The 15,752-nt window shown below is 36.3% G+C and overlaps 1 protein-coding gene across 5 annotated transcripts in view; it reads right to left on the bottom strand.

Annotated features, from left to right (window-relative positions):
• EYA4 (EYA transcriptional coactivator and phosphatase 4) overlaps nt 1-15,752 on the bottom strand; it is a 289,104-nt gene that overhangs the window by 140,407 nt on the left and 132,945 nt on the right. For all 5 annotated transcript variants that reach the window (XM_033235411.1, XM_033235413.1, XM_033235414.1 and 2 more), the window contains one exon: nt 4,184-4,233. In XM_033235411.1, coding sequence (XP_033091302.1) covers nt 4,184-4,233 — 50 coding nt within the window. The remainder of the gene's footprint in view (nt 1-4,183; nt 4,234-15,752) is intronic.

A 15,752-nucleotide genomic window follows, 5' to 3' on the forward strand; every position in this document is an offset into this window, starting at 1 on the left:
GAGTCAAACGGGACCCAAATTGGCACAAATAAATTCACCATGAATACAGAAAAAAAAATCAATGCAAAATATCATTTCAGTTTATGTTTTAAGATGGTCTAGTAACAAGCTTAATTTTAGGGTAAGGATATTAACTTTGTTTTTCTCATAAATTAATTTTATGCTTAACATTAGTTTTAGGAACAAAGTCCAACAATAGTACATCCTGGACCTGGTTAGCAACACATAGCAAGGCAGAAAAAGAAAAACATTTAAGGAATGTCAAATTTTACACAAAGCACATCACATCCCTTTCCACATGACATCAAGTTTAGCAGCTTTAGGAAACAGTGAAAAAAAATACTATCCCTAATGTCTGCCTTACAGTATATACATGTAATCCTATTTCAGAGAAGACAGTTTGGTGCCTTATTTATACTCCGTGGGTTTGTAAATTCTCTTTTTCCCAATATACCATTACATCTGCAGCCCAAGCATTTCTTCCCGAAAGAATTAAGGCCAAGCAAGAAAAAGAATTTGCTGATACACATATGTCACTTCAAGAATTCTCTTGACAAAGTCTCCACACCCAATTTAATTATTTCCCTACTGTAAAAACACTTTCCATCTGCATTTTTTCTAATCATTTCAAATCCAAAACCAACATACTATAAAGCTAACTAAATAAATGAATGATATTAGCTTTCGGTTCCAAGTGAGGCAGCATTTTTAGGCAGTAGGTCTCTGGCTCACATTTTATGCAGATACAGTATTTCATTTTGAGTTCAATTTTTTTTTTTTTTTTTTTTTTTTTTTTTTTTGAGACGGCGTCTCGCTCTGCCGCCCAGGCTGGAGTGCAGTGGCGGATCTCAGCTCACTGCAAGCTCCGCCTCCTGGGTTTAGGCCATTCTCCTGCCTCAGCCTCCCGAGTAGCTGGGACTATAGGCGGCCGCCACGTCGCCCGGCTAGTTTTTTGTATTTTTTAGTAGAGACGGGGTTTCACCGTGTTAGCCAGGATGGTCTCGATCTCCTGACCTCGTGATCCGCCCGTCTCGGCCTCCCAAAGTGCTGGGATTACAGGCTTGAGCCACCGCGCCCGGCCGAGTTCAATTCTTTACTTGGTATTTGTTTAGAAAAAAATTACCTAGCCCCGGGCTTTAAATCTCAGTCTGAATCTCTGTCTCTCTCTCTCTACACACACACACACACACACACACACACACACACACACACAGAGAGAGAGAGAGAGAGAGAGATACACATATACACACACAGGGAGAAGAGAGAGAAAATATATATTTTGTGGTTTATTTATTTATTTTTGAGATAGAGTCTCACTCTGTCACCCAGGCTCGAGTGCAGCGGCACAATCTCGGCTCACTGCAAGCTCCGCCTCCCGGGTTCACACCATTCTCCTGCCTCAGCCTCCCAAGTAGCTGGGACTACAGGCGGCCGCCATCACGCCCAGCGAATTTTTTTGTGTTTTTAGTAGAGACGGGGTTTCACTATGTGAGCCAGGATGGTCTCAATCTCCTGACCTCGTGATCCGCCCGCCTCGGCCTCCCAAAGTGCTGGGATTATAGGCATGAGCCGCCGCCCCTGGCCCTGTGGTTCTTAATGAGCAAAAAAGAATGTACCCATATATGTATGTATTAAAATAATGCTACCCAGTGTCTATATTAGAGTCATTTTTTCTTGTTTGGTTGTCATTTTTTTGTTTTTTGACAGGTTACAAAAACTGAACCTCAGTACATGAATATAATAAACGCTATTTTAAGCATTCCTTGGTTTGTTCACTATTCAGTAAATTATTTTATCCTTTTTGTACCGAGTGCTCATCAGTATATTTTTATTCTCTCCTTGGTGTTCCATCAATACGTTAACTAAGTGCCAGTTCTGGCACTCTCAGACCTAATATTGGTGAATAAATACAGGATCCAAGAACAGTCACATTTTTATGTTACTGAGAGATGTTGACCAGAGTGTGGAGATTGGCCATTGCACCACCAGTCAGGAGAGGAGACCTGTTACTATCAAAATGTCTGGGCAAACTTGAACCACCAAATGACTCTAGGTCTTCTTGAAGGTCTTTCCATCTCAAGTTTTAAGAAAAATTATTGTATTTGTTGCTTGTTTTTGATAGTACAAAGTTATGAAGTTCTTAGAAATTGATTTGCCTGATTTTACCCATTTATATTATCGATTAGGCAACTTTAAGCAGCAGCTAATCCATGGCAACTAACTGCTGATTTCCAGGAGCTCTGGCTACTTTTCCATTTACAGAGACATTTATTATTAAATGACAAATATATTTTAAGCAGTCTTTAAAAATTACTATTTTTTTCTTAAAAATAAAATTATATTTTTAAGGCCACATGGGCTGGGATTTTCTAGATAAAAAAGAATGATTTAATTCCAGGTTTAAATACACTGAGCTCTGAACTCTTTCTACTTCTTCTCCAACTTAATGATACCAACTATGAACAATGAATCATTTTGATTGCTTTCTGTTAGTTTAAAATTTACTTAAGCATAGTATTATCTGTCCAAAAATCCCAAGTAGCCTCAAAGCTAAACAATTTTGATATGAAATATTAATAATTAGGATGATTATATTGCTCTGTTTTTCCTAGCTTCCAAGACCAGCTGCTTGCAAAGATTATCTAATTATGTATATCATCCTTACAAAGCAAGTCATAAGTAGGTCACTTATATAGGTCCGCAAATACTTAGGAAGGAGGTGCCTCCAAGGAATAGAGCCCCAGTCTTCCCTTCTCTTCGCACATCCTAGAACTACTCTGCTTTGTAGGAAAACATTTAGTGGTTCATCCATTTCCTAATACTCCAATAATCTAAAATTAGTTAGTTCCATTTTGATAACTAATTATACAGAACAAAGATCGAAGATCAAAAATCTGATATCATATGTTCTTCATGATCCAAAGGGAAAATTCATATGCAATCATTTTAATATAATATGTACAGATCAATTATAGGAATACCAAACTGCATAAAACAAAGCAAGAGTTACTCAAACTATAAGTGAACTATACATAAGATACTCTACAAAAAGAAAAACATAATGGCCATTAATGTGTTTGTTGTTGTTGTTGTTGTTTTTTGTTTTTTTGAGATGGAGTCTCGCTCTGTAGCCCAGGCTGTAGTGCAACGGCACAATCTCAGCTCACTGTAACCTCCACCTCCTGGGTTCAAGTGATTCTTCCACCTCAGCCTCCCGAGTAACTGGGATTACAGGCACCCACTATCATGCCTGGCTAATTTTTGTATTTTTGTAGAGATGGAGTTTCACCATATTGGCCAGGCTGGTCTTGAACTCCTGACCTCAGGTGATCCGCCTGCCTTGGCCTTGGCCATTAACATTTTACCTAGATCTGCAATGTTTTGGTGTACCAAGAAAATCACTACATGCACTATATGCTGGAGCAAGTAGGACAAGGTAAAGTGAGACCCATCTCTCAATTGAATACAAATAGGTTAAGTCATATCACTCATAACATAGTAAGAACATGTGTTTATTATTGTCACAGTATTTATGATACTTTTACTTATCCATTCAAAATTGCAGCCTGGACTTTGAAATGAAAGCAATGAAAATGTGTAGGTCTAAAAAAATCTGTTGGGCATCTGGTTCAACCACAAACAACTAAATGGTGCTAAATTCCTATATGAAGTGGTCTGACCACTTTAATTCATCATTTCCACAGGCTGCAAACAACCCAAATGAGAATGCCAAAGTTAACTATGAGTTTCCAAATTTGACAACAGTTTCAAAATCTAGCAATGTTTCACTGCAAAGAAAAAGAAATATCACAGTTTTTTTTTTATTTTTTGTAAATACAGATTTGACAGTTATTCAGTATCTGGCACAATTTTAGACTCAAAACATTATAAAAAGAAATTAGAACAAAAAATGAAAATTAACTTAATGCCAAGGTATTATTTTTTCATGTATTTCTAGAGATATTTCCACTATGGTTCCTTAAAACTGACTTCAATCACAGTCGTTTTTACTAATATTATGAGTAGTGGTACACTAGCCAGCATGATATACAGTTTCCATAAAGATAAGTTCTTCGAGAAGCTCAATGTTTCAAATCACAATTGTGTCTCATGTATAACATCTTACTAGTGCTCCAAAATTGCAATTCTCCTTAGTGGAGTCTCGATCTTTATTTTACTATACCTGGAATTCTGAGATTCTGAAACATCTGATTCTGTGCACGTTTTCTTTACCTGTAAGAAAAGAGTACTAGTTATTCTCACATGAAAACTTCCTCACTCAGGTTCACACACTATTTAAAGTGGATACAGCTCTGTTCACCAAGTTCTCTATAAAATACCCCCACACTTTACAGCAGCAGCATACAGTACTAAATAGTGTATTTCATTATTATCCCATGAACAGCTGCCAAATACACTTCCCTGGACTCCATTAGTATGTAAAATGTTCAGCTGAAATAACTGGGGACAAGCCTAACTAGGAACAAAGAAACCAAAGAACCAGGTTTCCCACTTAGGAACTAGAAAGCTATACTGTTCTCAATCCACTAAGAAATGTTTTTCCAATTGATACTGCTTCTGTCTCCTACTAAAAGCATATAATAATAAACACCAGGCTTTGAGGCAAAGCACAGCATTAACTAAAATGTTCATACACTAATTTTCATTTTCTCAGTCTAGTGGCTGTATGTTTTATATATGTCTCGACATATCAATTAAGTTTAGCACTGCTTCACACATATATTTTCAGTATATCTTACAGACTATATTTCAACTTTGTGGTTTTTAACCCACAGAGGTAAAGGATGAGAATAACTCATACTTCTAGGGCATGCTACCTATTTCTGAACAAAAGTATGTGATACATCTCTAAAGATGGTGAAATCCATAGCTTTCCACAATTTCACTTCAAGCACATATATCTATATCTGATTATTATGATCTTAAAAGTATATGCAGAGTAGAGTAGACTTCAAAAATCTCTTGGTTAACATGAAAAATGTCCAATATACATTTATAAGCCCACTATTTCTGGGAGTTCATATTTCAATAACTTAGCTATGCAACCTACAGAATCCAAAGAGTTTTACTTCCAATACATGGTTTGGAAGCAAAAAAAAAAAAAAAAAAAAACTTCTACTGAATATATACTATGAGGAACATGTGTGCAATGTGAACTGCAATATGAACAGTACCACTTAAAAGTAAGTCTTACGCTTTGAAGATACAGCATTGTCTTTCCAACTCCCAAAGTATTTTTTTCCTCCTCTGTCTCAGAAGAATGCTTAAAAAACAAACTCACAAAAACTCTACATTTTCAAAAATCCTTGTCTTTTGCTTTTAATACAAAGTCCAGATATTTTTATAATCTGGGAAATCAATTATTTTCTTGATTAACTCTGTAGTCTCTTTTGCATCTTGTGTATACACTTACACAATATGAAAATAAAACTGACCAGCAAAGAGATTGTCATCCTGTCTTATTATGTAATGTCTTCTATGCCCTTAACATGGTAATCAGTACCATGAGATGGAGGGGCAAAAAAATAAAATGGTTTCAGAGAGAGAGAAGAGGAGAAGAAAAAGGAGGAGGAGGTAGAGGAGGAGGAGGGGGACAAGGGGATGAGGGGGAGAAGAGGAAGAAAAGGAAAAAGAGAAAGAAGAGGAGGAGGAGAGGGAGAAGAGGAAGAAAGGAGGAGGAAGAAGGAAAGGAAGGAAGGAAGGAAGGAAGGAAGGAAGGAAGGAAGGGAGGGAGGGAGGGAGGAAGGAAGGGGGAGGGACGGAGGAAGGGGGAGGGAGGGAGGAAGGGGGAGGGGAGGGAAAAAGAAGAAGAGGAGGAAGAGGAATAAGGAGTAGGAGGAGAAAAGGTGAAAGGGTGGGGAAGGGGGAAATACTTTTATTAAAATGTAAACATAAAATTCACTCCAAAACCCACAAGTCTTATGTCCATTAAATTTGTCTGAGGAAAACAAGAATTAAAAGGAAAGGATATCTGAAAAAAAAACAACCTTCTTTCCCACTGGTTCTTGCCTATGATTTATCACCAAAAAACTATATGAACTGCCCAATGAATACACAGAAATTATCCTCAGGTGAATGTCACTTTCTTCAAGACCATGATGACTGGACCTTGGGACTGGCTGAGGAAGCTCCAGACTACCACAAACTAGATATATGCTCCCAACTGAAAGTCAGAGCCAAACAAGCTTCCTATCCTTTAACTTTTTTTTAGTCTTTAACACCCACAGCTTTCCAAAGCATAATTACCCCAAAGCACTTACCAGAAAGTTCTGCTTGTTTTAATTTATTCACAAAGTAGTAACAGTAAAGGCAGAGAACACATCTACAGGGTTTTTCTATCTAGTCCCCACAGAGTCCCAGACTTACAACCAATGCTTAACAGGCATGTGATGGAAGAATGAATTAGAAATTCCTTTAGATATTAAAATAACCATTTATCAGAGTGGTTATTTTTAGGGGTTTCATTCATTTGTTCATGATCAAATGAGAGAAGAATAATATTTAGGATACCATGACTACTCTAGGGGAAGTCTATCTAAAGTATTGTGAGTGTTCATAGAACAAACTAACCCAGCCAAAGGAAGATGGAAAAGGCAATGAAGAAAGTGAGTTCTGAATTGAGTCTTCAAAGACTGCATGTGGGAAATGGTAGGTATTTCAGTGTCAAGAAGTTTGCCAGAGAAAGCATATTATGAAGCCCTTATGTATGGCAAAGAATTTGGAATTTAACCTTTGGTCAATGAAGACCATTGAAAGGTTGTAAAAAAAAAAAAAAAAAAAACTGGGTAGAGATGCTATAAAAGCTAATGTGGAAGGGGGATGAGGTGAGGGCTGAAAGTTGGGAAAAGCCTAATGCAACAAAAGGGACAGCAGAAGTTCCATGAAGGCAGAGATGGCATTGATCTCTGATCATCATATCCCCAGCCCTGAGCAGGTGCTCCCCAATGCTACTTTGAACCATTCAATCTGTCAGTGAGAGATGGTGAAGACCCAAATTAAGACAGGAGCCATGAGGTAAACTGAGAGGGTGTTTTTGACAAACACTTCTGAGATAGAATTGACAGAATATTGTAATTGATTGAAGTATTAACTAGAATATTATCAGATCTTTTTAACTGTACTTGAAAAGAAAGTTGAGATATACCGAAGACAAAAAAGGTTATTTTATGACATCTTCAAATTACTTCAAAACCCTATCTTATTTCTGAATTAAGGTAGAGGAGTTAAAGGAATCATTAAGAAACATATTTCTAGTGTTCTGATCATAGAATTAGAGGCAAATGGATAATTTGTACACACTCTTCCATTTGAGACTTCATTAAATGGCAAGTGCTGAACCATATATGCTACATAAGAATATTCTTACAAAACATATAGAACCTTCAATGACTATCATTTAGGAAGGAGTGCAGTGGCTATTCACAGGTGCAATCATGGTGCACTACAGTCTCAAACTCCTTGGTGCAAGCCATCCTCCTGCCTCAGTCTTCCATGTAACTGGGTCTATAGGCATGCACCATCACCCCAGGCTTACTTCTGAATGTGTTTTTGAATAAAGTGGAAAACAAGCAGGCCAAGAAATGAGTCAGAATTTCATGCCAAAAAGTTAAATTCAAATCCTGGTTTTCACAAGACACACCAGGGGGTGGGCAAATAAAAAAAAAGTTGAAAATTGTTCTATAGAAATATATATACACACACACAACACACACACACATACCAAGAGAGAAAGGATGGATAGTGTAAATGAATGCAACTTGCTGCAATAAAATGAACTTTAACCTATGCAATATCTCTTCAGAGAAATTATAAAAATACAGGAAAATTCCAAGCACCATGAAAAGGAGTTAAATGCTTAACTATTTTAAGAAAAGTAACTATTAGTATTCAATGAAAACACAAATATCAAAATTCTAAATTTTTCAGATGAAGGAATGGATGAATAATAGCTAAAATTTTTGAGTGTTTACTACATGCCAGGCACAGTGCTTACATATATACAATTTTCTTCCTAGTTCCCATATAGTAACACTGAGAAGCAGAAACATTAACCTGCAAGCAAGTTATGTAGCAGATTTCAAATTCAGATCTATGAGGGCATTTTAACCAGAACCTATGATGAACCTAAAATTCATAAACATATGAATTAAAAATGTTCAAAATGAAGATCAAAACATCTTAATATTTAAACATTTGATTTCAATTATATAACAATAATAATTACTGCCATTTATTAAGCAAATATTCTTTCCCACTCTGCTAGACTATGTATATATATATAATCTCATTTAATGCATGAAGACAGGTATGATGAATAAAATCCTCCTCTTAAAAGCAAGAAAACTAAGGTGCAAAGAGGTTCAACAACTTGCCTAATATCCCATAGCTAACATTAGCAAGGCTGGAATTACAACTTTGGCCACACATCAAGCCTTTCATTCTCTCCTATGCTATATTTGCCAGTTGTTTCTATTAGTTTACTTTTCTTTCTTTTTAAAATCTCACTTTATTGAGGTATGATTGATATACAAAAAGGTAGACCTATTTAATGTATGCAACTTGATGAGTTTGAGATAAGAATGCACCTGTGAAACTATCACTGTAATCTATGCTGTGAACATATCCATCACTTCCAAAAGTTTCCTTCCAAATTGTGTGTGTGTGTGAACATAATATAAATCTACTCTCTTAGTGAATTTTAAAAGATACAATAGTAGTACCTATATTGTTGCAATAGGCACTATTCTGTACAGTAGATTTCTGAGAATTACCCACCTTGCGTAAGTAAAATGTTGTACCCTTGACTAATATCTCCCATTTAAAACTAAGAGTGGAAATTAAAGTTCTGTGGAACAATTTTCAAAGAAGAACCTACTAGTAACTTTTACAATACATCAGTCATTAAAGGAATCCTTTAAACTAGACTACTGAAGTAACCAGTTTTTATCAAGCACTAGTAACATTTAAACTCCATGTAGGCAAAATAAATAGTAGTTTTGAAAAAAAATTATCCAGATATCTGTAGCATCCACCGCCGTCACCACCCCAAAAACAGCCAAAAAAAAATCTAATGTGAAAAACAACTTCTGGGTTGTTTCTTTTTCTGTCCAAAATATCAAGATTTGCTCATTCAGCAAGGCTTTACTGAATGCCTGAGATATCCAAGGCAGTGTTCCAGCCACAGAGATGAACTAGACATAAGCAGTCTGACAGAGGAGCCACTAACCACACGTGGCTATTTAGAGCTTGAAACGGGGCTGAATTGAACTGAGATGTGCTGGTAGTATAAAAGCACACCAGAGGCCGGGCGCGGTGGCTCAAGCCTGTAATCCCAGCACTTTGGGAGGCCGAGACGGGCGGATCACGAGGTCAGGAGATCGAGACCATCCTGGCTAACACGGTGAAACCCCGTCTCTACTAAAAATACAAAAAAAAAAAAAAAAAAACTAGCCGGGCGAGGTGGCGGGCGCCTGTGGTCCCAGCTACTCGGGAGGCTGAGGCAGGAGAATGGCGTGAAACCGGGAGGCGGAGCTTGCAGTGAGCTGAGATCCGGCCACTGCACTCCAGACCGGGCGACAGAGCAAGACTCCGTCTCAAAAAAAAAAAAAAAAAAAAAAGCACACCAGATATCAAAGTCTTACCATGAAAAAAAGGAAGTAAAATATCTTAGTATTTTTGATACTAAGAGTGAAATGATATTTTGGGCATACTGTGTTAAATAAAATAATTTCCGCTGTTGATTCTTACTTTTCGAGTGTGACTACTAGAAAATTTAAAATACACATAGGATTTGTATAGTTTTTCTAGTGAACAGTAATGACCTAGACCAGCAAACACCTGTCTGCCCTGATCATGCATTCTAGTGGAGGAGACATACAAGAAATAAAGAAACTGGTAAACAAAGAACACAACGCAAGCAGTGGTAATTGCTAAGAAGAAAATAAAGCAGAATAAAGGAGTAGAGAGGACTGGTCAATATTATTACATTAGTCAGACAATTATTTTTAAATATAATTTCTCTTATTACACAATACTATGCAACTCTTCCTTCACAATACTATTCACCCCTCAAGTTTTTTAGGTTGCATTTACATGAATAACATAAAGTATACTTTAAAATAAATTATAAAGAATGTGGGATTTGGTATGAAGAATAATTAATACTTTCAATATCTGGAAAACATATATAGAAAATGCCATAATTTCTGGAATCTTTTGAATTATGACTATTACATTCATATATAAAAATCAACCTTAATTTTTTAAATGTTTCCAAACCACTAGGTGCTTTGAGAAGCTCACAATCTTTTGAGGAGAATTAACTAATAAAAAAAGTTTGCAAATAAGAGCAAGGTTCTTTTTTTTTTTTTTTGAGACGGAGTCTCGCTTTGTCGCCCAGGCTGGAGTGCAGTGGCGCGATCTCAGCTCACTGCAAGCTCCGCCTCCTGGGTTCACGCCATTCTCCTGCCTCAGCCTCCCACGTAGCTGGGACTACAGGCGCCTGCCACATCGCCCGGCTAGTTTTTTGTATTTTTTAGTAGAGACGGGGTTTCACCGTGTTAGCCAGGATGGTCTCGATCTCCTGACCTCATGATCCACCCGCCTCAGCCTCCCAAAGTGCTGGGATTACAGGCGTGAGCCACCGCGCCCGGCTAGGTTCTTTTATTGTATCTATCATCTTCTAAAATAGCTGGGCTCGGTTATCCCAATTATTTTCTAGTGAATCGTTCTGATTACACAAATCCTGAAACATTAATGAGAAGAAAACATGTAAAGAATAGAATAATGTAAGAAGACACTTTCAAAAGATCTCTTTTGGAACTTCATTTTGTTTTGAAATGAGCGTTAATAAAAATAATAAAAAATGAGTCAGGATATATTATACACTGATAACAAAAGATGGCTTCAGCAACTATAAATTCTAGATAAAAACTTCACAGATGAAAGTTTGCTTATGTAATGAATAATTTATTAATACATATTCTTATGGATGATAAGACTATTTCTTCAGTGAACTGCATAGAAAATATAAAACGTAATGTAAATTAGATTAAATGCATTATAGATTAAGGAAAACATGGAGAAGCAGATATAAAAATTTTTTTTCGAAAAATGGAGATTATATTACAGATTATTGCATGCCAAACTCTTTGTAAACATAGAAAATGATACAGAATTACTGTCAACAACAATTTAGATTTGTTGGCTTTGTTGGCATTTCAATGTGAATACTCTAAGATGTGAATCTACGTGATATCTATTTCAAAAAACTGTAGTAGATCAATGCCTAGAGTCTTACATGAATGTATACTTTATAAAATGAATGTTATGACTAGGTTGAATAAAATTGTTGTAAATTATTGCCTGATAAAGCAGAATGGTATCTAACTTTAGTTACCTTTAGCTTCTAATTTAGTGAAAATAAAAGACTTCTTGAAATATTCATGGCTATATGACATTTTTCATATTTTCTAATACAAGTTGTTCATATTTGAATTTTATTTTATTTTATTTTATTTTTTTGAGACGGAGTCTCGCGCTGTCACCCAGGCTGGAGTGCTGTGGCCGGATCTCAGCTCACTGCAAGCTCCGCCTCCCGGGTTCACGCCATTCTCCTGCCTCAGCCTCCCGAGTAGCTGGGACTACAGGCGCCGCCACCTCGCCCGGCTAGTTTTTTGTAGTTTTTTTTTAGTAGAGACGGGGTTTCACCGTGTTAGTCAGGATGGTCTCGATCTCCTGACCTCGTGATCCGCCCGTCTCGGCCTCCCAAAGTGCTAGGATTACAGGCTTGAGCCACCGCGCCCGGCCCATATTTAAATTTTAAATTAAATAATGGAATTTAAAAGTATTTTAAATAATTATTCCAGCTTTATTCTAGGAATAGCAATCATATTCTTATGTAATGCATCTCAATTCATTGGCCCTTATCACATTAATTTTTTAAAACATTGATAAGTGACTGATAGAGAGTTCAATGGGCTGCCCTATATCACCCTGGTTTCTATTTAGCAGCATTGAATACATACGAATTAAAATATATCCTTTCCTGTTACATATGTCCTTTCCTATTACAGACCTCAGGAATGTATGAAGGAACATAAAAAGATGTAAAAGTAGGTATTAATTTAAAAATTGAGTGGCCGGGCACGGTGGCTCAAGCCTGTAATCCCAGCACTTTGGGAGGCCGAGACGGGCGGATCACGAGGTCAGGAGATCGAGACCATCCTGGCTAACACAGTGAAACCCCGTCTCTACTAAAAAAAAAATACAAAAAATTAGCCGGGCGAGATGGCGGGCGCCTGTAGTCCCAGCTACTCGGGAGGCTGAGGCAAGAGAATGGCGTAAACCCGGGAGGCGGAGCTTGCAGTGAGCTGAGATCCGGCCACTGCACTCCAGCCTGGGCGACAGAGCGAGACTCCGTCTCAACAAAAAAAATAAAAAATAAAAAAATAAATAAATAAATAAAAATTGAGTTCTAATGTAATACATGAAATAGGCAAAACATAAACAATTTTTACAATATAAGCTTTTACTAAAAATTATTCCAAAGTTTAGTTACATACACTTGTGAAAGAAAATATATGCTCGTATCCTAAATATAATATTCAAAAATTAGTACCACTCAAAGACTTCCCACAAGATGTACACTTTACTGTGATAACCTATGATTATTTTTGGATCCAAGTAAATACGATTTATGTTGTGAAGATCATCGTAGGATTGGAGTACTGCCAGGACCATAGGGATATAAACCTGGAGATGCACTTTCTCAATTGGCTAAAAATGTGTCAACATTTCTCAGTATGACTCATTTTCTATCTTTCACATATGTTGGTTTTTTTTTTTTTTTTTTTTTTGAGGTGGAGTCTTGCCGTGTCGCCCAGGCTGGAGTGCAGTGGCCGGATCTCAGCTCACTGCAAGCTCCGGCTCCCGGGTTCATGCCATTCTCCTGCCTCAGCCTCCCGAGTAGCTGGGACTACAGGCGCCCGCCACCTCGCCAGTCTAGTTTTTTTGTATTTTTTAGTAGAGACGGGAATTTCACCGTGCTAGCCAGGATGGTCTCGATCTCCTGACCTCGTGATCCACCCGTCTGGGCCTCCCAAAGTGCTGGAATTACAGGCTTGAGCCACCGCGCCCGGCCTCTTTCACATATGTTATACTTCACTTCTTGACTTTTAAATCTCGAAACATTAAATCTTTGGAACACAAAAGTTGTCACCAAGAGTTTCAAAAAATACCTCTCTGTTTTAACATGTTCATACAAATTTGAGAGGCTTTTCAAGGAAAATAAAATGTCATTTTGCCAAATCGTGGTCAAAAAATTAAAGTCTTAGAAATACAGTTTGTAGAAATCCAATTATTAAATAATACAAAACTTTTAATAAAGTGTCTTTGTTTTCCTTAGAAACAAAGATCTTGCAGCTGTAAAATGTACACATTTCTGAAATTCTTTTCATGTAGTTAGGGAAGTCTATTTATTCCTCCATTTTCTTACTGTATCACTTTTCAACCTCTTTTCATTCCTTAACCAAGCTTCTCCCTGGCAACCCCAAAACCGTGTTTCTAAAAGCCCAAACCACTATTTATTTACTACAAAAGTGAGAGGACTCTACTGCATACCTGGAAGTCTGCATCTACTTCCATTCAAAGAAAACCTGCCATAACCCTTCTTTAACTGCTACGCATCAAAGATACAATTGAATACTCTATTTTAAGCGCAACAGTAGACAAAATAGCATACCTATTAAGACTAGTGGAGTTAGAGAATGAATAAATAAAAATCCACCACCAAAAACCTGAAGCCAAAATTATTTTACTCCTTTAGTACTGGGCTAGATCACAGGCAAGATCTCACTTGATTTCTGGCCTTTAATGCGAGGGCCTTCCAGGACCCTGGTTTGGGGGAGGGAGGTTAGACAAAATCATGCACTAGGGAGGAATTATGTTTTAAGTGGAAAAACTCCTATAGTCTATAACTCTTCATCAACTACAACTGTCACAATAGCTTCCAAATGATTTGAGAGTTCATAGCAAGGCTAAATATATTCAAAAAGCAACTTAGCAACCATAACAGAAAAACAAAGCATTTTCTCCTTAGCTATGCCACAGTCCTTTTTCACCTGCCATAAATGCCATATCGGCTTTACGAATTATTTAGGAAAATTTCAAACTCCTTCTAATGGTATATTTTTTCATTATTACCCAGTGGGGCAGGCAAAGCTAACACAGTACTTAAAAAATGCCACAAAAGGAACCGTAAGATGCTTTAACATATCATGTTACAGCTCATATGAAAGCCCCCACTCTAAGACTGGAAAAAAGACTAGACTGTCCAGCCTTAATACTATGCATAAATACTATACATAAGCACTAAAAGAATTTTTTTTTTCTCACAAATGTGCACGATAAACAAACACCTAAAGAGATACTTCCTCATATATCGTGGTCTTCTTTACACCTTTTGTTTATATGTTCCTTTGCCATCCCAGGTGTCACAAGAAAGACGGATAAATGCTTTATAATGTATTAGAATAACAAAAAGAGCAAAATGAAATACTTTATTCTAAATTAAAGAATTATCATTTAATGATCAAAATGTTACTTTGGTAGAATCTTCTGCAACTAAATTAAAATTGCTGACTGCTGTGCAGTTTCGCACTGAACCAGGAAAGAAGAATTCCAGCAGTATTACATATCAGAAACTTTGAATTCTCATAAACATTGCTTTAAAAATCATCTTAAAAATTTACCCTAGTCCCCTAAATAGAGAAAATTTGCTCATGTTTTTGGCAACATCTTCTATATCTTTCTAATTTTTTTTCTTTTAAGATATTGGAATGCTTTGGCCACAAGGTTAAGAAAAACTCACCCATTTATCAAGATCTGCCAAGCCCAACAGGACCCCAGACAAGCCAGTGCTCTACCACTTAACAAAGGCAGCTCATCTTGGTCATTAAACTTCAAAAGAATTTGGCCAAGGGCATAGTTACATATCATTTGTTTCCAAACATAAAATATCAATCATTATGTAATATACTCTAGTACACCATCATTTATTTGCCTATGAAGTATAAATAACTAACCTTTTCAATTTGAACAATAATTAACTATAAAGGTTGTCTCACTTAGAAATATAAAATTGTTCAATTCATACGCAAAAGTTTTGTTAAAGTTCACCTGTGTGTGTATGTTTGTATAAGTACATACATATGCCTAAACTTTAAAAAACATTTTCAAAGTATATATAAAAACTCTCCTAATGTGCCCAACAGTATCACCATCACTTTTTAAAAAATTAGAAATTCTCCAACTTTAAAAAATAACTGATAGAATGCACACAAAATTTTAAAAGCAATTTTAAATTTAACAACATATATCCCTATATATCTGTAGATTAATTTATATAAAATATAAATATTTCCAGAACAATACATTGATAAAATAAGTATGTAAAAAAGGCATATTTTTGAATTTTACACATTTTATCTTCTTGATCTTCCATTAAAATAGCAACATTTATAAAGAGAAAATTCAAGAATGTCGGCATTAAGTTCTTTATTTTTAAAATTAAACTTTATACAATAAGAAAAAATGTATTCATAGCATGCTGGATTGAATCTGATATTTTCCACAACATTGTGGCAACATTTTTGAGTTTTAAAATCTATTTTAAAGTAGTTTTATATTAAATCTCTGTTCTATAACTATTGTTATAAAAAGAGATTACAAAT

The sequence above is a fragment of the Trachypithecus francoisi genome, unplaced genomic scaffold (assembly GCF_009764315.1).
Source record: "Trachypithecus francoisi isolate TF-2019V2 unplaced genomic scaffold, Tfra_2.0 Lachesis_group15, whole genome shotgun sequence".
NCBI lineage: Eukaryota > Metazoa > Chordata > Mammalia > Primates > Cercopithecidae > Trachypithecus > Trachypithecus francoisi.